This window comes from Ovis aries, chromosome 7 (assembly GCF_016772045.2).
Source record: "Ovis aries strain OAR_USU_Benz2616 breed Rambouillet chromosome 7, ARS-UI_Ramb_v3.0, whole genome shotgun sequence".
In the NCBI taxonomy this organism is placed as follows: Eukaryota; Metazoa; Chordata; class Mammalia; order Artiodactyla; family Bovidae; genus Ovis; species Ovis aries.
Window position 1 is genome coordinate 79,861,321 of NC_056060.1, and position 25,724 is coordinate 79,887,044.

Here is a 25,724-nt window from a genome sequence, read left to right on the forward strand (position 1 = left end):
TAGTCCATGGGGTCGCAAAGAGTCAGACACAACTGAGCGACCTCACTTTCACTTTTCACTTTTCACTTTCATGCATTGGAGAAGGAAATGGCAACCCACTCCAGTGTTCTTGCCTGGAGAATCCCAGGGATGGGGGAGCCTGGTGGGCTGCCGTCTATGGGGTTGCACGGAGTTGGATACGACTGAAGCGACTTAGCAGCAGCAGCAGCAATACTGCACTAAGTCTTACTCTGTATTCAGGATATTTTAGGGTGACCAACCATGCCCATTTCCCAGGACTGAAGTGTTTCCTGAAACATGGGAACTTCAGTGCTGAAACCAGGAAAGTCCAGGAAAAACCAAAACAAGTCATCCCATTTATGCTCATTTCTTTTAATCAGCACTATGAAAGTAAACAAAGCATGTCTTACACACCTAACAGGTGTAAATGAAGATAATAAGCAGTGACTTTTAAATCTGGTGGACCTAAATAGTTAAGTCCAGCTTACTTACTTGCTGGATGACCTTGGCCAGACTACACGGCTTCTCCTGAAGCTTCACCTCCTTCGGTGAGTCCGCAGGCATTTCTGTACACCATGACCCACTTTAGTATTAGCAAGGAAGACTCTATATGGGCTGCTGTCCTCTTCTGTGTCACTGTTTCTTTGATGCCAAACATATCTGGCCCACTTCTCCAAAGTCCAAGGGGCTTGCCCTTGGCTGTCCCTTTAAATCTTAACCTCTGTGCCCCATGCAGCCCAAGAAGCCAGGGACCTGCTCCTGCTACAGAAGCAAGACTATGAAGGGCTTTTCTCCACCTCCAGGGAGCCTGCCTGGACCAACATAGAGAGGGATGGTATGTTGTATGAGGTGGCCTGAGGTCATCCATCTATCCCCTGGAACACTGCCAGGCTCCTGAAACATGTCAGACCCCAATGGCACCAGTTGTAAGGGATTTTACCACAAAGCATTATTGAGAGGTGAAAGGAATATTTCTAGGGTACGTGCTAAGTACAGGGCACCATGGTAATTGCCTTGAAAAATGGCTCATTTAACCTTGCAACAACTGTATGTCTGGGTTGGAGAAAATAAAGTTCAGGGAGGTTAAAGTCACTTGTTTAAAAATCCCCACAAAAGGTAAAAATGATACAACTGGGGTTCAAACCCCAGAGAATACTGGAGGTTAGCACCAACATGTAGAAGGTCAAATGGCAAAACCCAAACCTTGACCCCATAGTAGGTGTCACATGCACAAGTGGCTCCGGGAACCAGGAAATCCTGTGAATGAGATTGGAAGCCTGGATAGGGACCCTGGGGAACTGAGAACTGAAACCCTGGCAACACGGGGTGGCCACCGATCAGCTCTGCTGGAGTATTGCCATGAAGGAATGCTCACCCAGTGTGGCCAGAGAAGTTAAAATTCATATTTTTACACAAAATGCTTGTTTAAAGACACTGAAAACTATTCTACTTAAAAAATACATTGATCATGATGTATGGCAGAAGCCAACACAATATTCTAATTATCTTTCAATTAAAAATAAATTAAAAACAAAAACATCAATCTTGGTAGCCCACTCCCCCACTTCCTGGTAACCATCAAAGAGAAAAAAAATACATGGATCAAATGCATCACACTGCTGCCCACCAGGTTTAACTCTTACCCTGCACAGTCATGGAAAGAGAAACAGATTGAACAAGGAGTCAGCCAGAGGCCGTGATCATAGCAGAAGAGTGAATTACCTCACAACGCGGAAGCAAGGTCACTCATGCAATCTGACCTTGTAATAAAGGTCATTGGGGCGGCCACAGAGTGACAACCAGCTCCTACTGTGTTTCACCTGATGGAGAAGTTGGGGCCAACCTGAGATACAGCAGAAAAGTTAGAAATTGGATGAATTAGATTAGAAATCAGAATCTGAGGATTTTGAGGCATCAAAGTAGTTTACCTTGGGTCACCTCCTTTCCAGATTCTTAAGAATGATGAATTCCCTCCACATTTATGAGTAGAGGTTAATCCCATTTCTTATAAAGACAGTTTGATTCCCCTGTTCTTTTCTGAACATGTTGTAAATATCATATGACATTCCTTCTAGGAGCAGTTTTCTAGGAACACTTTCCTAAGATGTCTTTGGAATCACCCTCTCCTTGGGACTAGGGAATATACCATTATGAATTGTGAATAATTAGACTTATTGACCCAAATCACTTTATCACCGTGAAATTTCCCTTTTTGGAAATTTTCACCAGTTTGACTTTTACTGGGTCCACTCAGCTGCCCCTAGAATAGGTCCTTGCTCAGTTAAGGATGGGGACAAAAGCAGAAGAAGGGGACTGAATTAGGTCAAGAGGGCTGGCTCCTCAGCTATTCCTCCTGGACTCTGGCTGCCTCCCAGGGTCCCTCGCTGGAAGAATGGCCTTCTGAGGGGCTCATCCTTTGTTCTGGTGTGTATCATGGAAGGCTGGCATTCTGATTTAAAATTAGAAGACTTGTGTTTATGACCTGCTTCTTACTATCTGTGTGCTCCTGGGCAATTGTACAACCTCTAGGAACCTCACTGATAGAATGAAAATAATATCTACTTCTGTGGTTCTTAACCAACTCAAAACATGAAAGGTTTGTAAACCACAAAGCTCCAACATGGACATAGGTCAGATTGCTTTTGGCCATAGCTACTAAAAATACCTATCTTTAATTACCAAGGGGTTGTGGCAGAGGTAACCATTCATTTAAAAAGTCATGTCTTGTAGGATAGAATGGTCATTGGGAAGTGGCAGCCCAGCCAGAATTATACTTCCTATCTCCTTTGCATTTGACTGGGTTGAAGTGAGTAACCTTTACTAAAGGAATATGAGCAAAAGTGATGAGTAGCACTTCAGAGCCAAGGCATGAGAAATGTGCCTTCTCTAATTTATTTCCTACCTATGACCCGAGGAAGAGGATCCAAAGCCTCTGAGATTGGTGGCATCGAAAAATAGGAGAAAAATGAGTTCCCGAATCCTTGCCTGGAAGAAAGCCACCTACTGACTGAGACCAATCTTGCTGGATTATTATGTGAGTGAGAAATGCTAAAATGTTTTGTTAAGCCCCGATATCCTGGGGTTTCTTTATTACAGCAGCTAAGATTGCTCTAAGTAATAAATGAATCAAGGGGATGGGAATGCTATAGCTCCGCCAGGAAAAAGTGCTGAGGAGGCCACGTGCATAACGGCTGGCTGTGTCTTTTCCACACTAGCACACAGGCCGTTGGAGCCAAGGGCTTGCAAAAGGACATCTGCTATGCTCCATCAGATGAGGTCGGTGGACAGTTTAATTACACACACACACAGAGATACATCATAGATGTATATGTATGTATATTCTAGAATCCCAGTGTTAAAGCTGGAAGTAATGAGCTTCAGAGGCCATATATTAAAACCTTTTTTGTAGTTCAGGAAACGGAGTAAGGTGGCTTGGCCCAAGTGCACAGAGCTACTCAGTGGTGGCATCTTAACTAGTACCAAGTCCTGAGACCTGGTTCAACCAGGTCTCCGTGGTTCAACCCAGCTTCTCTCTTGGCAAAGTCTAACATCTGGATAACCCAGGAATGACTCATGAAAGGGGAGAGATGGAGACAAATGGATTTTATGATTCTGCATCTACCGTTTCATTGGCTAACGAGCATTTTTCACTGTCAATTTTGTGGCAGGCAAAAAAAAAAAAAAAAAAAATGACCGAGCCCTGTAGCCAAACCCTTTTCCTGGACTGCTTTCTTTGTGTGTTCTTGTGCGTCCTTTTAAACGCTATCGTCTAGCCACGACAACCATTGCTAATCCATGATTCTGCCAGGCCCTGGTTCACCCCGTGCCTTCAAGTATGCTGTTTCTTCTCGAATGTTCTTCATCGCAAACCCCCCTCACCAAGATAAGTCTCTATTTCTTCTTCTTCCAAGATGTCACCCACCTATTCCATTTCCGGGAAGTCTTCTGCAATTCCTGCAGGCTGAAACAGAGTTTCTTTCCACCGTGTGCTGTGGTGCCCCGTCTATCCCACCTTTTGGCCACTCACGGCGCAGAATTGCACTTCTCATTCCCACCTTGATGTCTCACATGCAGCAAAGCCTTCTTCCCATCCCGTAACTTTTGGAAAGGGTGACAGTACATGCAAGGTGGTGGCCACCCCCGTCTCCTCCCCTGAGCTGTAGACCAGGACTGGACGCCTGACACAAAGTAACCAGGCCGCAGGCACTCCTGCCATCTCGACAGAGCCTTCTACAAGGACTCTGCCTTTGGGGGATGGTCCCTTTTGAGGAAAAATTGGCCCCATTTCCTCCATTGAGAATGTGCATTCAGAGTTTAAAAGAGATGTTCCAGGTTGCTGTAGGGAACAGAGTTGTGAGGTCACGGCAGTATGTCAAGGCCATGCCAGACCACAAACAAGACGAGCAAAGCAAGAGCACGTCGGGAGAGGGAGGTGGAGGATAGGCCTGCAAGGGAGAAGGAGCAAGGATGGGGGACATGCTGTGAGTTGGGGGACACGGAATGTGGCCTCAGTTCCTGAGGGCTTTCAGGTCCCTGTGCTGTGTTTCTGCCTTGGGTTCCCTAAGAGGCCCCCACTAAGGCTTCGAAGTAGAGCCCCTCTTCATTTCCTGAATGACTTTAATGGGTTTCTGCTTCTTGTAACCCAAAGAGCCTTGGTTAAAGCAGCTCTGCCTCCCACTCTGGACCGTGAGTTTCTTGAGGTCAGAAACTCTATCTTCCTCTTCACTGTAGCACCAGAACATACCTCAAGGCACACATGGTATTCAGAATCACTTGTTGAAAGAATCATGAGTACATGAATGAATGGATGTGCCCATTGGTAATGAACACAGGATGCTGTTTGTCTAGCTGGAGTCCCTGACCCAGCAGCCCTTTCTAATACCAAGAGCTCTTTCCCCTTTAATCATTATCACGGCTCTACCTCTCATGTCCTCCAGCCTCTTAAAATCCACATTTTGACAGGTGACATTTCCCTGAAGCTTTTTTTTTTTTTTTTTGCTTTAAAAAACCTAGGTTTGGCACACTGGCATCTGAAGAGATGACAGGTACAAATGGGAGATACAAATAGGAGATGACACTTTCACCTCAGTCACTGCAGCCCCAGAAGGAACCCAAGGTGGCCCCCTGGACCTTTTCCTGAAGCAACATGGGGAGAAGCAAGCTGTCTTCAGAGAGATATAAGTATAGCTTTTATTTTTTTTTTAAACCAACCCAACATTTCCACTGGCAACTGTCAACATAGCTTATGACATGAACACGGTTTCTTTTTCAGTTATTTGTTTTCTTAAAAAATGTGTTTAAAATTAAACAGGTGTTTTTCATTTCTTCTTTTCCCTTAAAAAATGTATTTATGTCAATGCAGAAAGCCTAAAGATCTGTGGGCAGTCTTTCAGTGATTATATGTGTGTGTGTGTGTGTGTTTTAAAGCCAGGTCCTTTCAAAATTTGTTGGGAAAAGGTCTGTAGGGCATGGCAATCTCTCTATAAACCCAGGCTCCATGGAATTATGGCAGCTAAGATTCCTCCTACTGGGGCAAGAAATAGCCCACAGGCTGGAAAAAGAGCTTCAAGAGGTTTAAAACCAAGCAGGAATGTGGGAGAGATGAGGAATTTCAATCCCTGTCCTGTGAAAATGCTTTCAACCATGACCCGAGTCCAGGAGACGTGAAGTCCCTCATTTTCTTAGAAAGTTCTAAGCTTTTTGCAGGAAATCAAGAAATACAGTCAAAGCTCTTAGTCTGGTGCATTAGGAAGTGAGGGAGTGGTGAAGCTGACATCTCTCAGAATCAGATATTTTCAATATAATCTTTTCCCGACAGATCCTACTAGGTGGACATCGCTTCTCTCCTGCCTCAGATACAAAGCCAGAGATGTTCTAGAAGGCATATAGCCCTTCTGCCTTCCTAGCTGCCCTCTGTCATCATATTCTATTTCTATTTTCGTTCCCTATCTACAACTTGGTGGGTCTTGCTGCAGAGGGATAAACATCCAGACACTGATACAACGAGACAGACAGAATCTGAAAGGACTTCTTGTTGTAAACTGGATCTTGACAGAAGCTTGAGATAAAGCTGTTCCTGCTCCAGCCACAGTCCCCATTCTTACTGCCCTCGCGGGTGTGCGAACTTACCACCACCCAGACACCACAGTCCATTCAAGAATGCAGAGGATAAAAGGAGAAAGGGAACAGGAACTCGCTGGAACAGGAGACAGCTGTTACCCAGGGGAGAGTAGGGGAAAGGGTGTGTCTGAAAGTTCAGGCCTCTGCCCGTCGGCTCAGACCTTGAGCTCCTTCGCAGCACCGTCATCACTAACCTCAGAAAAGACAAGGTGGACAAACAAATGATGAGCAAAACCTGGTGGGAAAACAAAAGCAACCAAGATACTGACGACAATGAAGAGACCCCCGAGCCAGCCATGGGGACAGGGCTCATTTCCATGCCTCGCGGGCGGAGTGAGAGGATGGGATGTGTCAAATTGGACAGACAGGAGAAACCCTGTCCCCGCACAAGGAAAGTTAGAAAGCAAAGGAATAGTCAGAAGAAATGTGGACGAGAAGGTGGAGAGAAGGTCTGACTTTGCTATGGGTCAGGGACACGGCGGGGAGATGGGTTGGAGGTGGATCTGTTGCTGTCATTGGTGTGGATTGAATTAAATATTTTGCCAAGTGGGTGTTTCCTGTGTTCCACTGGACGGATGGACTCTGCCCTTTCAGTTCACTGCCGGGGCCCAGTCCAGTGATGCTCCAGCGGCTCGGGTCCTGAGGCTACCTCTCCGGGGTGTGGCTCGTCCCCCAGAGGTCACGGGTGGGGACGCACCCTTCTCTGGGGAGAAGCTGCAGGCCTGCCCAGCCGGAGGCCTTGTTCTGTGATTCAGAACCCCTTGATGTAGCAGTAGGCCTCCAGCGTGGCAAAGAGTATGTAGAGAAGCCACAGGCTCACAAAGAGCCAAGTCGTGGCCAGCTTGCAGCCACGAGGGCCGCCCAGCTCCCCGCCCAGGTGGGGCCGCCGGCGGTACAAGAGCACGCTGATGCACACGAACGCGAAGATGGTGAAGAGGGTGACGGAGAAGGCCAGCGTGCCGGCCGACACGTGGAACTCCTGTCCCTGCAGGGCCCAGTAGATGGCGGCCACGGACCAGGCCAGGCCAATGCCCAGGAAGACATTGACGGCGTTGCTGCCCGTGACGTTGCCGATGGAGGCGTCTGCGTACACGTCCTGGATGGCAGCCGCTTTGCTGGCAAACGTATCTGGAAAGAGGCAGAGACAGTGAGAGCCGGTAGGGAGGCTGAGATGCAGAGGGCCTTCCATGGAGAGGCCAAAAGGCAGCCGGGGCCAGCAGGCTGAGCCTTGGGAGTGAGAGGCAGGGGCCTGGGGGCTACTCCCTGGTCCACTGTTAATAAGCTGTGTGGCCTTGGGCTGGTCACCTTACTTCTCTGGGCTTTCTGTTCCGAATCTGCCTGAGCCTGAAAGGTTTTCAAGGGTCCTTCTGGTCCTGATATTTACTGAGTGGCTTTTATTGTTCCCTTCTGACTACTACTTCTGTAAGGGGCAGGTGTTGCTTTCCCGTAATATCTCCCAGGGAACTCTGACATCCAGAGAAGCTGTTTAGAATAAATGCCTGATTGCCCCTGTCACGTGGGACATTTACTTTCCAAACAGACTGTGATTGAGTCCGTGGGCTTAGCATTGTGCTAAGGGCTGGATTTATGGGGACAGAGGACACATGGGGAGATGTAGGGACTAATGATGGGGATATCCATGGGCTCAAGAATGACAGGGCTCAGGATTCGCAGTTAGCATACAAAGCACAGGGCCTCAAAGGCTATTGGACTTTAGATGTTGGTATGGATTTGTAGGCACTGGAAGCTGGCTGGCCACCCTTTTATTTGACAAGTTAGGAAAAGTAAGCATCAAGGGATCTACTCAAGGTAGGTTAGCAAGAGATTTGACCCGAAAACCTTCCTCTGAGAGCCCTTTCCATAGCTTTACCCGACATCCAAACAGCTTCAGCCAAAGCCACAAATTAAGCTGAGTGGACCACAGCATCACCTTCAAGCCCCTAATGCTGCCAGCTGTTCTCTGCACCCACCGCAAGGTCTTGGACAAGCCCCAAGCTCTCCCTGGCCCAGCCTGCCTCCTCGTTGCCAATATTGTCCCCAAGAAGACCTCTTGCCTTTTCTTGCCTATGACCTTGTTTCTTCTTTTTTTAAACTTCTGATCCTCTGCAACTTCTTCCCACATCTGTTCCTTTTGCCCATATCTGTTCCTTCCCCTCTGATAGTTCCTTGAGGCCCCAGAGAACAGAGGTAAATCATAGGGTATCTCTCTCACAAAGCCTTCCCTCAATTATCCATTTAATTTCCTACCACTCCATGCATTCCCATGATAGCCAAACCTTTTGCATCATTAAGGTACAAATAATTCCACTGGTCTGTGCTGGGGTCTGGGGAAGTGGCTTCTCCAGAGTGTGATGCAGACTCAGTTACTGTCCAGAAGGATATGCTTTCTTGGCATGAGAAGGGTTTCCAGCCAGCAGAGTCCTATCTGATGAGATTTGGCTCAGCCTTTCCATAGGAAGGGGCTGTCTCTGTCTTCCCACCACAACTGGGAGGCCAGCTCCTGGGTAGGAATTTGGGGTTCAGACACACTGGAGACCCCATCTGAACTAAGTAAGGAACCTGGGCTAATGTAGCCGCTCTCTACCTGCTTACCCCTGCTTGCCTTCCCAGCCCAGCCGAGGTCCCCCTGTTCCATGCTTGCTCAGCGCCTGTACTTTTTCATCATCAAACTTATTGAGATGATTTGAATGATCATAGTTGAATGTGGTCTCCTTCACTAGATTATGAACTTCATGTAGAGAGGGAAGTGTGTCTGTCTTGTTTCCCATTACTGTCCTGGCAACCAGCACAAAACTGTATCAGGCTCAGCAAACATTTGTCTAATGAAGGAATAAAGGCATATCTGTTCCTTTTCATCTCTAGGTGTTTATGAGAAAAAAAAAATGTGATTCATCATATGAAGGACAAGAGCCTGTGAAGCTTCCTTCACCCGTCCTGCTGGGAGACACTTGGTATTTACAGGTGTCCTAAGCAGAGGAGGCTTGTGGACCTTTCTTTTGCACATCTCCAAGCAGGCTAATCTGCAGCCAGAGGGAAATGGCCTATTCGTCTGAAGCGGAGGTTAAGAAAGTGGGTCACTGACTTCAGCAAGTGATTTAACCTCTCTGGGCCTCAGTTTCCTCATCTGTCAAGTGGGGATAATCACTCTTATTATTGAATAAGGTTTGGGTGAGGGTTACAGGGCTAAAACAGGTAAGCTGCTTAGCATACATACTACCTGATACATCAGAAGTGCTCAAGAAATGTTAATGATCATTCTTAATGGAAGCAGAAGTCCCTTGGGTTCACCTTCATGCACCTTAAGCTCAGATCTGAGATGGCAGGGAAGATAATGGGGCAAATCGGAGGGCTCACTTGAACCAGGTAATATTCCCTCTGCTAATCGAAGCCCCCCTCACTCTCACCTGGCACGGAGGTGCCGAATGCCACAAAAATAACAGCCGTGACCGAGTCCTTGAGGCCAATGGTGCAGCCGAAGTGGGAGGCCAGGTCCCCGATGATGGCGGTGAGCATGCCGATGATGAGAATGGAGACAACGAAGCAGGCCCAGCCGTGGCAGTACTCTGTGGGGGGCACGCAGGCAAACAGCACCTTCCAGAAGACCGTGAGGAAGTGCATGACGTAGTCAAAGCAGGAAGGCAGCCTCTCCTCGCCTGACTCATCCTCATCCTCGTCCCCTGCTGAAGGCAAGAAAAGCGGGCAGCGGGGTCAGATCCTCATTCATGAGAAAGTCAAGTCCAACCCACCTCAGGAGCATCACTGGCTGCACAGAGACGCCAGCTGTCTCCTGGGCAGCTGGTGCAGGCACCTGAAAACAGGAGGGAAAGAGAAAACGCGTGGGGATGCCCCACTAGTCAATTTGAATGCAGGGAGAGTGAGAGAGTGGGAGAGGGAACAGAGGAGTAAGAAAGAAGAGAAAGAGATGGAATGTGGGAATGTGAAAAGGACAGGGCAGTGGGGGAGAGAGGGGGGAAGATGGAGAAGGCATGGTGTTGCTTAGGTGAAGAAAAGCAGGAGCTGTGAGCCCACTCTTCACTGAACACCCACAGGGCTCCTAATTTTCCTGACATGACTACTGCAATAACCACGTGGTTCTGGTCATTATCCATCCACAGTGAGACACCTGTCATTCCAGATCATGTGGGCATTCTGGTGAGTCAGCTGTTGTTCAGCCACTAACTCAAGTCCAACCCCATGGACTGCAGCATACCAGGCTTCCCTGTCCTTCACTATCTCCTGGAGTTTGCTCAAACTCATGTCCATTGAGTCAGTGATGCCATCCAAACATCTCATCCTCTGTCACCCTCTTCTTCTGCCTTCAATCTTTTCCAGCTGATGGGTCTTTTCCAGTGAGTCTGCTCTTTGCATCAGGTGGCCGAAGTACTGGAGTTTCATCTTTGGTATCAGTCCTTCCGATGAATATTCAGGGTTGATTTCCTTTAGGACTGACTGGTTGGATCTCCTTGCAGTCCAAGGGACTCTCAAGAGTCTTCTCCAACACCACAGTTCAAAAGCATCAACTCTTTAGCACTCAGTCTTCTTTATGGCCCAACACTCACATCCATATTTGACTACTTAGAAAAACTGTAACTTTGACTATACAGACCTTTGTTGACAAAGCAGTGTCTCTACTTTTTAATATGCTGTCTAGGTTGGTCATAGCTTTCCTTCCAAGAAGCAAGTGTCTTTTAGTTTCATGGCTGCAGTTGCCATCTGCAGTGATTTTGGAGACAAGGGAAAAAAATCTGTCACTGTTTCCACTTTTTCCCCATCTATTTGCCGTGAAGTGATGGGACCGGATGCCATGATCTTTGTTTTCTGAATGTTGAGTTTTAAGCCAGCTTTTTCAGTCTCCTCTTTCACTTTCATCAAGAGGCTCTTTAGTTCTTCTTCACTTTCTGCCATAAGGGTGGTGTCATCTGCATATCTGAGGTTATTGATATTTCTCCCAGCAATCTTGATTCCAGCTTGTGCTTCATCCAGCATTTTTCGTGATGTACTCTGCATATAAATTAGATAAGCAGGGTGACAATATACAGCCTTGACATGCTCCCTTCCCAATTTTGAACCAGTCCTTGGTTCCATGTCCAGTTCTAACTTGCTTCTTGACTCACATACATGTTTGCCATTCTCCAAATATCCCATGGGACGGAGCTGGGCTGTTCCCGGTTTGTCCTTGCCAGGAAATTTGGGCAGAGTTGCCCACTCAGCAGTCCAGGAGGAGAGGACGTGCTGCAGCTCGGTCAAGGGCAAGCTCTGTCATGTTTCACCATGACCCGTGGAAGCAGGATTCAGGGCACTTGGGCTCCAGCTGCATCTTTGCCATGAAGAGAATCTGGAACCTGGCATCAATCCCTTTTTGTTTCTGAACGTTGGTTCCCTCATTTGAAAAAGGAGGGCATTCGATTATGTGGCTGATAGTCTACTCATTGTCTCTTTAGGGGCAGAGTAAGGTCATAAGAGGGGGCGTCTGGAAGCAGGTGATGAAAAAGGTGGGGCAGTGAACACAGCGGCAGTGGCCCTCTCTTCCTATCTGTACTTTGGCTGTGGTGCTGGGACCTCAGGGATGCGACCCAGTGGGTTGCTATGACAACAAAGCTTCACAAAAAGAGATAAGGCCCAGAATCCTGGGCAGCACAGAAGGCCTCAGTGGTGCTGAGACGCACTGCTGCTGGGAGTGATGAGACCCCTCCCTTCCCATGCCAACCTGCGTGTAGGCCTCTGGGATGCTGGCTGTGCCATGGGTGCCCACTGAGGAAACCTGTCCCTAAGTGCCAAGGAGAGATCTGGAATCATCCAGAGCAGAGGTCTGTCAGTCAATGCAAAGTTTTTACCAACCTCAGACCCGCACATCTATAAATCAGAATAGTCTCTCATTTTACAGAAAAGGAGGACTGCCTTAACAAGATGATGGAATGATGAAAGCCAGAATGTCTTAAGCTTCTATGTAGCACCAGACTCTGTAGCTTTCTACTCTCTTTGCTGACAAAGAAAGGTAGCAATAGTTCCTTTTTTGGGTGACAAAACTGAGACACAGGGAGGACAGCGTGTCTGAGTTCACATAGCATGCACGTGTGCTCAACTGTATCCAGCTCTTTGTGACCCCATGGACTGTAGCCCACCAGGCTCCTCTGTCCATGAGATTTCTCATGCAGGAATACTGGAGTGGGTTGCCATTTCCTTCTCCAGGGGATCTTCCTGACCCAGGGGTTGAACCCACGTCTCTGGCGTCTCCTGCATTGGCAGGTAGATTCTTTACCACTAGCGCCACCTGGGAAGCTCTTCACACAGCAGAACCAGGGTCTGAAAGCAGAGATAGCCATGCTCCTTTAGTTACCCCCATGTTTGTCTTCCAAAGTGACCCAGTGAAAAGACAAAACATCTAGGGTAAGAGCTGGGAAGGCTGGCTGCTGAGGCCCTTCCTGAGATGAGTGAGCTGCTGACATGTCTGTGTTCCTGCTTCTCTGGAACTTCCTGCTCCTCCCAGCAAAGCCTGCGTCCATCTCGAGACCCCCTTACCTGCACTGACAGTGATGGCCTCCATGAACTGGTCCCTCCAGGAATGGGTCCCCACGACCAAGGCCAGGTTTGTCTTCCTAATCAGCTTGTCCACGGTAGTCTGTCAGGGAGATTAAAACTTGGAACCATGAGGTCAGAATGCTCAGAACCACTGAAGAATTTGGCACTTCGTGGGGATGAAAGATACCCTGTGCTCCAGGGGGCTACACATGGGCTCTGAAAGTTATGCATGAAATGGCCTCAGGGGGGCATCTTCTGGCATAGTCCTTCCACTGTCCTCTTCTTTGGTTGTGACTGCTGACATTGGATATTTAAAGCAATACAATAGAGAATAACACTACAGTGAAAGTGAAGTCGCCCAGTCGTGTCCGACTTTTTGCGACCCCATGGACTAGTAGCCTACCAGGCTCCTCCCTCCATGGGATTCCCCAGGCAAGAGTACTGCAGTAGGTCGCCATTTCCTTCTCCAGGGGATCTTCCCAACCCAGGGATCAGTAAACCTAGACCTGGGGGAGTGAATTTCAGTATCTTTGTTTTAAAAATACAATTAAATAGTGATGATACTTTAGGGGTATTATAGCTCATTTGTTCCATAGGCCATGTAATACTTCCTCACTGTTCCTAAGTTACAAATGACCAGCACTGTTTGTTCCATGTTACAAATGGGAAAACTGAGACTGGGGTGGGTAAGTGATTTGTGCAGTTTCAACTTTATGTATTCAGTGGTGACGTTAGAACAAAACTCCAGGGCTTCTACCTCCCACCTCGTTATTTTGTTATTCAGTTACATCTCACTTATGGCCTGACCTTGAACTCATAGGACTCCTCGATGATGACCTCTAGTTTGGGGTGTTCACCCAATATTGGCTTTCCCATTTCTGCTATCCTCTTGGCTTCTTCTTCTTCCACAGTCAGCTTCCTGTCTGTCACCTCTGCAACAAAACAAAACCAGACGAGCTTTAGCACATTTGCCATTCCCTGGAAGTCTAAATAAAGCTCGGAGTATTAGGCATTGGCAATGGGCATACAGGAAATAACTCTTGAGGATGGGGATTTTATGTGCTTGTTAGTGCCTCTTTCTATAAGCTGCTAAACAGACCATGAAAGGGTTCCTTGCACGTTCTGAGCTTAACATTCCTCTTTCCATTTTTAGACCTGGCTTAGGTTGGTGGCGGGGGGGCTGGGGTGGGGAAACCTGACCCAAAGACCTTCTGAGAAGCAGCACCAAGTGAAGCCCCAAAACATTTGATGAGATATTGAAGAGCTGGGAACAAAAGCCAAATCTCTTGACCTCTAGCAGTTTTGAACTGTTGGGCATGACTGGCATGACTACTTCATATAAAGGTTCCTGGGGGTCAGAAGCACGTTTCAACCAAATGGAATGTCCACTGGCTCACATTAACATCTGTCTCCAACATTCTTAGGACTGTAACTTCAATAAGGGACAAAAAAGGATGTTTTCAGGAATATCTACATTTCGTACTAGTGAATATTAGCCTCACAATGAGAAACTTGGACGGCTTCCCTCAAAATGTCATGATTTCTAAATGAAAGAGCCCTAGGATTTTTAAGGAACCAGGCACATTTCTTCTGAAATACAAATACTTGTTCAAAAACACACAAAAAGAAAGTTCTTCTTTCTTTCTTTCTGAGGCATTCCGTGTGCCCCTCTGTATCTTGACTCATTTACAATCCCTTCTCATGTTGAACAGTTAGAACTTTTTTCCACTTCAGCTGGTGAGCCCATTTTAAGACCATTTCACCATGAAGACATGTTTTCTGGATTAAAGTGAAACAGAGATTGAATCTTTTTATTCCCCTTTGATTAGAAAATTGCTCTTGGCAGTCTGTTTCTTTCAGAGCTCGTTTAAACATCTTTCCATCCGAGTCCACATTCTTACATGCAATTAATTCTTTTATTTGGCTCTTTAATTGCTTTTATTCCGCACAGTGAATCTCCCAGGGGAGTCTTCTAGTCCTTGAGTAATCTCAAGGACAAAACGGGTCAGAGGACAAGAAGGTCTTCTTTTCTCTCTATCTTGGGGATTGGTGAAGCATGGTGAGGGGTGAGACTTGAGCTCTTAAAGTTGCAAGGAAAATAATTTACTGGAAAGATTGTAAACCAGGCAGAGGGTCTGTTTTATATAAGAATTTTTAAAGCTGTTTTGAATGAAGACTGGTAAGAGAGTGTGCAGTGGATTCCTGGGCTGGCTGTTTTACTCAGTGCTTCTGGCTCCAAAGGCAGAAGGCAATCCCAAAATGTTGGGGAGCTGTCCGTGGTGCTGTCCTCCTGCTAGTGTTGGTGACCACTCTTGGAAACAGTTACTTCTCATGGATTAACATCCTCCTGTACATTTCTAAGCATATACCCTCTTGCAGCCTGACTTTATTTAGTCCATATGAGCCTCTTATTAGGTAATTCTGAAAATAAGTCTGGCTATGAAGTCAGTGATCCTAGAAGCTAGACTGCAAGCCACTCTGAATAAAAGCCTTTGTAAAAACGTATATATGTGGATTCTTTAAAAAACATGGGCATTCTTTTCCTCTACTTGTGGTCTTTGGGACCATATTACAGTGCATATCCTAGTAGAGACAGTATTATTCCACTCCTCCCTCCCCATTTCCCCCATGTCATACTCTACATGTGCCGCAAGAACTTTATCCCAACATAATGAGCTCTCCAGTGACTTATAAATGTACCTGTCTAACCCCTTGTCTAGCTATCAATCTAGCACTGTATCCATCTGGCAGGATATTGATCTAGCTACTGACCTGTCCAACCCTGTGGTGACAGTTTTTCCATCTAGCTCTCTGCAGAAATCACTTTGACAAATAACCAATCCTCTATCTTTGGATCTCCCACAGCCCCACAGAGGTTCTCTCTCTCTCCATATATATATATCTGTTAATGATTGATTCACATGCTTTTAAATCAATTCTGATTTAGTATCTTGGTTTGGTAGTAATTCCTGCCTTACTTCTGTAATGATCATTTCTTTACATTCAAATTAAGTTACTTTCTTGAGAAGGTGAGAAGTCTCAAACCTTAAAGATCATAATTATTCTGATCACTTGTTAATGTAACCTCTCAATTTTGAGTGTAGAAAATAAATGACAGGTGACCTTGATATTCAGACTGACTAAACAAACACTTAGATCTAGAAAAAGGAGGAGGAAGGGGGAAAAGAGAGAATGAACCTATTAATAGGATGGAAGATTAAACAAATATTGGAAGAGAGAAGAGCTTGCCAGGCCAGACTGGAATAGATTGCCATGAATGTTCTACAGACATTCTCAGAAAGAAATGGGGCAGTGTAGTCAGGTCCCTGAGCTTGGAGGTATAGCTCAGATTGAACACATTTTCTCTCCATTTTTCACGAGGCATTGTGAATCACATTTTCGTGGCCACCTGGAAAAATCCAAACAAGGAGTTGAGATTTCCAGTGAATTTAAAGTCTAGCCAAGGGCTCCTAAATTGAAGGTTTACAGATTGAAAGATCTAGGAAATGACACCTTTTTTTTTCTTCCTATTTTAGTGTCTACTGGTATCTGTGCCAATGTGTTAAAAGTATAATGAAGCTTAAATTAAATCACAATCTCTGTTTTGAGCATATGTATGTGTGGCTGGTAGTGGGGAGAGGCAAGGGTTGGGACAAAAAAGCCCAAATGCCTTCTCAGGCGAGAAGATGAGCTAAGTGGAGAAGAAGCACCCAGTGCTTTGACATTAAAACCTGGGAGAAGAGTGGAATATATGGGGTTGGAGGTAGTCATTATCTTATTGATATAAGAGGAAGCAAGAAACTAAGGAAGCTGAAGTGGTTCTTTCCAGAAAGGGAAAATGTAGGGGTTTATCCACTTTTTTTTTTCTGGTTTATGACTCCAAGGAGATCAATGTCCTTAGTATGTAGCCTGCCCCTTTCTCAAGCTCAGTGTACAGCCTATGGTGACTATCAGTGAATTCTGAAAGATGTTTTGCATCTTAAATGACCTTACAATTTTTATACGTTCAAAGGACTGATGAAATGTAAAATGTTATTTTAGCATATATTGGGACACCTTGTATAACTTGCTTTGTCTGCACCAAGAGTTACAGTATTGCCCATATGCCGGCAATGCCTTCCTAACTACTCACAAAGTTGGATATTGTCTGTGATTTGATTACACGGATGCAAGCATATTTGGTACATTCCCTATGACAGGCTCTAGATTCTCTGCGAGAATATCCCCAATATAAATTCTGCCAAATTTCTATATCCAATCAAATAATTGCCCCCTCACCCCATAATATTCTAATTCTTCTTGTCATTCATGGCACATGTGATTTCAAAGATCAATGACAAATGAACCAAAGTTCTAGAAAGTTAGGTCTCTGCTGTGATGAGATGGAAGATCTTCAGGATCAATAAAATTCCAGATTCCTTAAAAACTACTTTTCATGTTCTCACAGAAGCTCCTGATTATTTCTCCCCAGACCCCATCCAGATTGAAGTATTTTCTTTCTCATCCCATCATGATCCTATTAGGAGAGTCAGCTCTGACTCTCATCCTCTCTTGCCCCACAATATGAGATGATGGAGGAATTAAGACTCAGGAGAAGTGTATGACCTCCCCCCATTTTTTCAGTAAGTTTCAGTTCTTTTCCTGGTCTCAGAGAGGACCAACTATGCCTTTACCCACATCCACTGAAATGGTGCCCAAGGAATTGTCTACCTCCTCACAATCATCTGCAGTAGGGAAATAAACCTCCTGGTCCTTAAGAGAACTTAAGCCCACAGCTCCTAGTAAATAAAGCAAAGGATATTGGTTTTAAAGTAAATAATGGCACTGGCAAGAAGCAGAAAAAGGGATGGGCAGAAGACACCTCTTACCTGGCGATAACAGGAGCGCTGTTTGCAAATGGGTACCAGACAAAGGGAAGAAAGAAAAGGAAAGAGCATTAAGGTCCCATCTGGAAAGTGTCCCCAGGTTTTGCGGCTGCAGTAGTGCAAGAAAAGCAGTGAGCTTAGTAGGTGAGAGCACTGTGGCCACATGCAAAAGGCAGCAATTGGAGCATGCGCAGCAGCCGCAGCAAGAGGTGTGAACTACTGGAGAGAGCACTGGGCACCAGGGCCTTGCAGCTTCAAGTTTTCCCAAAACTTCTCTGCAACCCTGAAGGCTATGGATAGAGGAATGAGGACGGGGGGAACTAAGTAGCTGGAGCAGAGACAGAGTTGGCCATTTGTGATCTTCTAAAGGATCAGGTTATCACATCCATTCTGTAAAGGAGTGAGAATCCAGTTATCTTCAAACTGTATAGGTTGCAACCCTACCAGAGCTTTGAGTATCCCTAAAAGGATAACCTCGTGAAAAGATAAATCCTGCAAAACGTTTTCTTTGAACAGTGTATCATTTTATAGAGAAAGGCTGGAGGTTGGAGGCCATGGCCTCTTCCCATTTTGCATCGACTCTATCTACTGTGCAAAGTCACTGTGAAGTCAACTGCAAAGTCATTGCAATGGGTAGATGTTCAGTAGAGGTTTGCCATTTGCCACCTATTTCGGCAATTGTATTTTTCACAGATCCTGTGGGGTTGCATCACTGAATGGTGTTTTGTTTCAGAAAGGACAGGCTAAGTCAGAGTCTAGATACTCTGGACCAGAGAGACTGTCATACCGAAAGCTACTGACAGATGGGAGATGACAAATGCAAGGTCCTTAAATGGTCTGGTAAGCTGAGTTAAAGATATACCCAGCACAGGTCTTTCCTAGCCCCTGAGTTTTCACTTATGCTAACCTCTCCTAGATTTCAAGATAAAAGAAAATCTTGTAACATATCACATTTTCACTTTGATGGTGTCTTAGTACAGCACCTCCCTCCCTGGCTCTCGTCAAATAAAAGCCTGGGAATATCCTGCTACATACTCCTGGTGCAGCTGGTGACTGATGGGGATTGATGAGGAATGAGTGAGGCAGGGGGCAGGGCAAGGTGTCTGTAAATTGTTTCTTCTAAAAATCTCTAAGAACACAACTCAGTCTGTAATTCCGTATTCACAGCCACTGAAAACACATATGGATACAGAATCTTTACGGTACATAATCAGGGAGAATAGCAGTTGACTTTTTCTGGTTTCTCCCATATGGAATTCTAAGGGGCAATGGATCAGTGGATCTTTGTACTACACTGAGATGAGAGATGGACAGATAGCAAGACAGCCTGCTCATTCTACTCCTTCTATGGATCTTCACAGAAGAGCCTCTCCTGGCCCCCAAGTTCTGGTGGAGAGTAGAAAAAAAAGAAAAGAAGAGAAGAGACCCAAACAAATCAGTGTACCCAGGTAGGCCAGACAAAGGGCAGCTCTTCCAGAAAAGTCCCTGCTGCTCTGGTTTTCACTGAGACATCCCTCCCAACACCAGGATCGTCTCTAGCACAATGAGAGGACTTTCAGTCAGCTGGGCACTGTTTCTTGGTCGTGTCTATATGAACCTGAGGCTTTCCACTGAACAGTTATGGATGGATCAGTGAGATCCAGGTAGACTCACTGAGTGACAGGATCCCTCCAGGGTATTTTTCCTGCTGTGGCTGATGAGAGAAGCTGGAGCTGAACTTTTCCCTGTGTTGATCCCCCAGGGTCAGGTGATTGCTCAGATAGCCCAGGGACAAGCAGGAAACAGCACAACTCTGAGTATTTGGAAGTATCTGAGCAACTTGTTAGAGGGAGCCCAAAGTGAGTGAAGTGAAGTCGCTCAGTCATGTCCGACTCTTTCGACCCTGTGGACTGTAGCCTACCAGGCTTCTCTGTCCATGGAATTTTCCAGGCAAGAATACTGGAGTGGGTTACCATTTCCTTCTCCAGGGGATCTTCCCGACCCAGGGATCGAACTTGGGTCTCCTGCATTGGAGGCATATGCTTTAACCTCTGAGCCAAAGAAGGCACAAACAGGCTTCCAATGTCCAGGCCCAGGCCTGACAGCCTTGATCGTACTGCTCAGAGTTGCTCTCAGTTGTCCACTGCTAAACTCCAATGCCTGCTCTACTCCTGGGCAACTGTGTGCCCTGTTCATCCCCTCTTATTCCCTCCCTTAGTTTGTCCGGAGGATTGAATTTCCCCTCTGAAATCTGTTTTGTTTGCCAAGAATAGAATCTCTTATTTTAAGTACAGCATTTTACTTTTTTGTAATGCAACTGTCACTTTGACCATGCACCCACTATGCTATGCTCTTCTGAATGCCTAAGCCTCTCCCATGCAGCAGTGATAATGAAAAGCAATGTCCACTGCGATGTTTCTCACTAGGAGAACAGCAGGACATTCTGGACATCAGGATGGGGTTTCATTTGGTTCTGAGTCTACACAATTGAGTATTATGACCTCTTGCCTTGTGGTCTAATGCCAAAATATGGGACAATCTGAAGAAACTGAAAATAAACCCTATAGATAATAGAAACTGACAGAAAATGGACACCTTTCCTATTGGCAACTTCCACCTTGGTCACTGGGAAAAGATCTAGGGGCATATCACACTGGTAGCTCGATGAAATCCTTGTCTTGTCTCCTACTGCCTCCCCCAGGACTGGACTTCATCAGGGCGCTGCTGACATCTCCTTGGACAGAGACTCTATTGCAGTGAAAAGGGGTCCTCAGATGAAGAGTAGCCATAGGCATTCATGTTTGGTCAAGTCTCTTCAAGATTTGTCTTAGGTCACTCTCTGTCCTGCCGTTGAATGGTCTTTATTGGGGAGGCAGAAAAGAAAAGTCTCTTCATTGGTAGAATAAAGTCATGGATGGACTTGCAACTCACTCTTCTTGTCTGGAGAAGACTGCCTTCTTTCTAGCCATCCTGTGTGATCCTTTGTCCAGCTTTCATTTGCACATAAGTAGCTAGGGACTATGGAAATTGATGAGGCTAGTTGATAACGCCCTTAGGTGTCAGCTGCATCCAACCAATCATGACGATGCGCAGTAAATGCAGAAGGGAGATAGGAATGAGGTAGGGCAGATATTGAGACAATTTCTGAGACTAGTTCAGGTGGCAGGAACACAGTCTGGGAAGCAACGGAAGTTACTCTTTTCTTCCAGCACTCTTTGGGAATCAGGCTCATGGCAACATCTTATTAGGTGGCCAAGAAGAGAATGAATAATAGAAAGCAGAGAGGGCTTCTGCTTCTCCAACACCAGGTGTGACCAAACCAGTGTGGGCACAGAAACAGTCAGATCTGCAGAGAGGGTCAGAGGACAAGGGGAACTGAGCAATCATTCATGTCTCAGAAGAAGACTTGGGCAAAAGCCTTTGGGAATGTAGTGGCTGAATATCTTGGATCTGTCCTTGAATAAAAGGCTTCATGCTGTTGTTTGTCATGTGAAGTAGAGGCAGAAGCATCACCTTTTTTTGACAAACAAGTAGATCTCGCTGTTCTATCCTCCACGAGGCTCCCAGCAGCACATGTGTCCTGAAGGGGAGTCTAAATGACCCCCTCTTGGCATTTCCCAAGAGCATTCTTACCCACATATACTCCTCCAACACTTGCAAAGGTGTAGCTTCCAATCATTTTATTCAAGGGAAGAAATCTTTCCTGACATCTACCTTGGTTGCGACATAATCAGTCCCTTAGGCAGGTATCCCAAGATGCAGGTCCTGAGCAAAGGAGGAGATGAGGCCACGTCTCTGGTGTGGGATGAGGGTTATCTCAAGACCTGGGTAATGCTCTCATTTGCAGACGCCAAGCCAAGGCTGCCTTCTGTGAACTGTCCAACATCTATTTCTCAAGGATCAACACCAACCACGCCATTGAGAGTCCCTCCTATTGGAAAACCCAAAAGGCCATACTTGGGGCGGGCCCAATGTCAGTCTTTTTCCAGGGCCTTCTGGCTGAGGTGATTTCCATATCTGGAGTTAATCACTTCACTTTTGCAGACTCAATTTTCTGCTTTCAGGACTGCATTACCCTAAAGCAGTCAGAATAAAGTACCCCGCCTTGGGCTAGACAAGAGGTAGCACGGATGGGGTGGGATGTCAAGGGAAGGATGAACAGCTCAGGGTTCCAGATTGCATGACTACCTTGGAGGCCAGCTTTCCCTCAGAGAGCTCCCAGAAGTGTGACCTCTGACAACTGGTATACCTTTCCACGTTTAGCTCTACCCAACTGTGAAATAGCCAGATAAAACACTTACCTCCACGAAGGGCAAAGCGGCCCATGGGCCACTCTGCAAGTGAAAAACCTGCCAAGCACTCCACGGAGGTTGGGAGATGCAGCAGAAGGCTGTCAAAGCGTCATTGCAACACGGGATCCAGCCCCCTCCCCAGCCCCTCCCCCATTCAATCCAGGCTAGAGAGAGAGGAGGGTAGAAGGAGGAGGAGGCAGGGAAGGGGCACAGGCATGCATCGCATGCATTCCTTTCATCTTCTCCTCCCCATCCACCAAGGAGTTGGCACATTTACAGGTGACTTTGTATGGGGTGGGAAATGGGGCAGGGGTGGGCGGTGGAAGAGGAAGTGCAGGGGACATTGGGAATCAGATAATTGGAACACAAGGCAGATGTGACTCAGCAGGGTCATGAGGAGTCGAGGCTGCACTGTGCCCAGGAGGTGAAACAGGAGGACTTGGAAATAAGCTAAGGCTAAGAAGGCAGAGATGATACCGAAACAGGGTGAGAGCGAGAATACAGGAGGGAAAAGAATAAAAAAAAGTCCATTGGTCAAAAGGAGGAAGGAAGAAAAAGAAAAAAGGAGGGGAGGGGAGGAAAAAAAATATAGTTGCTTTTTGTTCTTGTTGCTTTACAGCTTGTTTAAATTTTTTTCTTTTTGTTTTATTTTGTTTGTTCATTTTTTGGTTTTTTGTTGTTTTTTTTTTAAAGAATCTCACACCTGATATTCCACGTTCCATCCATTTCGGTTCACCAAGGACAATGAAGAAATTCTCTTGCCTTTCGTATTCCTCCTCATCTACTATTTTAACCCTTACGGTTTTCCTGTAGGGACAACAAGAGAGAAAGTGTCGACTGGGTCGGTAGGTTGGTTGGTCACCCAGAGCACAGCCTTTAAAATCATTCCCCATCACTCTTGGCACATGCAGCCCAGTCCCGCCATGGTGGCTTTTGACAGGACTCAGCGGATTATATTGTTCTTATGTCAAAAAAGGTCTTAGCTTTTCTTATCTCCTTGGTCAGAGTTGTCCTTATGAGTGAGAGGGAAAGGGAGTCAGAAGGCAAGGATAAGTGGGCAAAGGAAGGGATCCATGAGGATGGGAGGGAGATGGGAAGGAAGAAGGGGGTTGATGGTGGGGAGGAGTCATTTTCGATCCTGCTGACGGTTAGTACAAAGTGAGTTGGGCAGCACATTCCATTAGGTGTCACATGGTAACTGGCATTTCTTTGGGGAGTAGGTGAACTGCTGGCCTATGGGGGTGGCCCAGGGCTCTTCTACAACAGAGAATGTCAACAGTATCTAGCTAGGGGCTTGTTTCCCTTCCTTGTGTCTATACCCACTTCGTATGTGAGCCTCATAGAGAAAATCTTAAAAGGAAAGTATTTTTGAGGCAGGGAAATCAGAGAGAAAGAGAAAGGAAAGAAGGAAGGCAGAATTCTATCATCTTCTTCATTCTTTACCTTGTAGGGGCTTTAGTGGTGGGAAGTAAAATAAATACGTATTGACCACAATATGATGTGGGACTCCTTTAAGAGTTACAGCTGATGCATTCCTGAAAAGTGTGATGAAAATGCCACAAATCATCAATTCTAAATCATCTTTGGACCTCTATCACATGGGGGTGATGTGTCTCAAAGCTGGCTTCCTTAAATGCAGATTATTAGGCATCAAGGGGACATGGTGATGGAGGTTTCTGCTCATTTCTGGGTATCTCAACAAAGCATGTGCTTACTCACTCAGTCATGTCCGATTCTTTGCAACCCTATAGGCAGTAGCCTGCCAGGCTCCTCTGTCCATAGGGATTCTCCAGGCAAGAATACTGGAGTGGGTTGCCATGCCCTCCTCCAGGGGATCTTCCCAACCTAGGGATCGAACCCAGGTCTTCCACATTGCAGGCAGATTCCTTACCATCTGAGCCACCAGGGAAGCCAAAGAATACTGGATTGGGTAGCCTATCTCTTCTCTAGGGGAATCTTCCTGACCCAGGGATTGAACCGGGGTCTCCCACATTGCAGGCAGATTCTTTACCATCTGAGCTACAAGGGAAGCCCCAACAAAGCATAGTATCTATTAAAACCAAATCATACAGGAAAGCAAAGTTTCCAAGAAAATCCCTTCCTTTCACAGACTGGCCTGAGGCTGGTTCAGGTCCACTGTTATTGGAGAAGTTGCCATGTGGGCCTGGATCTCTCTGTGTGGCTTCTCCTGGTCCTTCATGGAACCACAGTGGTGTCAAGAAGTCCTAACAGTGAGCCCTAATTGTTATTTTCTGCTTTTTATCTTGTATTTTGTTTGTTTTGCCTGGGACCTAAATGCTCTCTAAAGGGTAAAATGTGCTAACAAACAATAGTGTAAAAAGTTTCATTAGAACCTCTGATGTTCCTGTTCCATTCTGAAGACAGGCTTGGCTGCATCATCTATACAGTGTTAGGCTGATCTAAGGTGCTTTGTTGGGCACAGGACTTGCTGTGCATTTGTGGTGGGTGTGTGTGTGTGTGCTTGCGTGTGACCTTTTGAGCACTTTCTGGACATCTTTCCACACCTTGCTCAGTGCACCAAAGACAAATATCACCGATTGTCAAGAGGCATTTTCTGGGACTCTCTCTCACCCTAGATGTGGTACCCTAGGGCTGTGTACAGGATGTAAGCCCAGCCTGTTTTTCCACTGCAGCAACTCTGCTGGGGGATGGGAAGGGGGTGCTTGCTCTGTGACCCTGGGCACGGTCTGGAGGGACCCGATTGATGGCTCTGCCCTCCTGCACAGTATGATCCATCCGAAAAAAGGATTTTCTGTCTTGTCTCTTGGAGGCTGGGGTGTATGGGGCCATTTAAGTCGAAGCAGAAGCTCCGCCCACTCTAAGAAGTCCTGTGACTTCTTGGGGGAGCCTCCCCTCAGGTCAGAATCCTCCCTCCCATCTTCTAACTGCCTTCATACCTAGATGCCCTTCACAGGGAAAGCAGAGTATGATAGGCAGGTCTTTCATCTAGACCTAGAACTCAAACCTGTACTTTGAGCTCAATCAAGGTCAGGGAGAGAAAAATACCCTTGCCCGCAGGGATATGGCAGTTAAGCAGCTCTCACCGTAGGAGCATGCCTTGAGGAATGGATGAGCCACAAATAGAACCCAAATCCAAATATATTGATCGTTCGTACCCAGGGACTATCAGCTTAGCCCTGAGAAGAGCTGCCCCGTGGACCTCGGCTAAGAGCTGAGCTGGTGTTCCAGGGCTGCCCTTCTGCCTGGAGCTGCGCTATCTTTTCCTTCCTTGCATCCTAAATCACTCGGGAGAAGTAGAGAGCTTCGTGTATGATACTTTCGGGGCTGTGGCTGGTGCTTGCTCTCTCTCAATTTTTTCCCCATATCCATTTCCTCATCCCACAAAAGTTACCACTGGCTCTTGAGCATCCCTCTTATGATACCATGTGACAGGTTGGCAGGTGTTAGGACAGCGCTGGGTGCAAAGAGAGGAGAGGGAGAGAGGGAAAGAGAGGACGAGAAAGGAAACAGGGACAGTGAACCGGAGAGGCAGAAGACGGGGAAAGAGAAGACGACAAATGGGTAGGAGAAAGGGGGAAACAAGGGGAGAGGAGGGTGTTAACGTTAGTGTGCAGGACAGGGTACTACACCTTTCTGAAAACTCATATCCACCATGCGGGGGACCATCATCTCAAGGAAGTAATTCTTGTTTTTCTCATACGCCTCACCATCAATTACCTTGATGTGAACTGTTTTGCTGTGGATGGAAAAATAAGGATCATAAGCAAGGAGTAGACTGGGGGGCTAGCCAGCCAGAGAAGGAACGGGAGGAGAAAGAAACAGGGAAAAGATCCAGAAAGGTCAAAAATCTGCCCCAACACCATAGGAGCACAGAGGAGAGTGGTCGCTCCAGAACGCCTTCCAGCCCCACTGGACTCCTCCCAGGCTTTGAGTGGCTTCATGGCATTATTAGACTGGAAGACACTCA

At 46.4% G+C, this 25,724-nt stretch overlaps 1 protein-coding gene across 6 annotated transcripts in view; it reads right to left on the reverse strand.

Annotated features, from left to right (window-relative positions):
• Positions 1 to 356: 356 nt before the first annotated feature.
• Positions 357 to 25,724, reverse strand: part of SLC8A3 (solute carrier family 8 member A3) — a 166,781-nt gene continuing 141,413 nt past the window's right edge. For 2 of the 6 annotated variants that reach the window (XM_060418225.1, XM_027971964.3), the window contains exons 3-8: positions 25,387 to 25,493; positions 17,508 to 17,525; positions 13,447 to 13,571; positions 12,640 to 12,739; positions 9,525 to 9,800; positions 357 to 7,248 (exon numbers count right to left, since the gene is read on the reverse strand). In XM_060418225.1, coding sequence (XP_060274208.1) covers positions 6,872 to 7,248; positions 9,525 to 9,800; positions 12,640 to 12,739; positions 13,447 to 13,571; positions 17,508 to 17,525; positions 25,387 to 25,493 — 1,003 coding nt within the window. In that variant the 3' untranslated portion in view covers positions 357 to 6,871. Of the gene's footprint in view, positions 7,249 to 9,524; positions 9,801 to 12,639; positions 12,740 to 13,446; positions 13,572 to 17,507; positions 17,526 to 22,478; positions 22,583 to 25,386; positions 25,494 to 25,724 lie in introns of all 6 variants that reach the window. The other 4 variants (XM_060418226.1, XM_042252699.2, XM_042252696.2 and 1 more) reach the window with 3 other exon arrangements.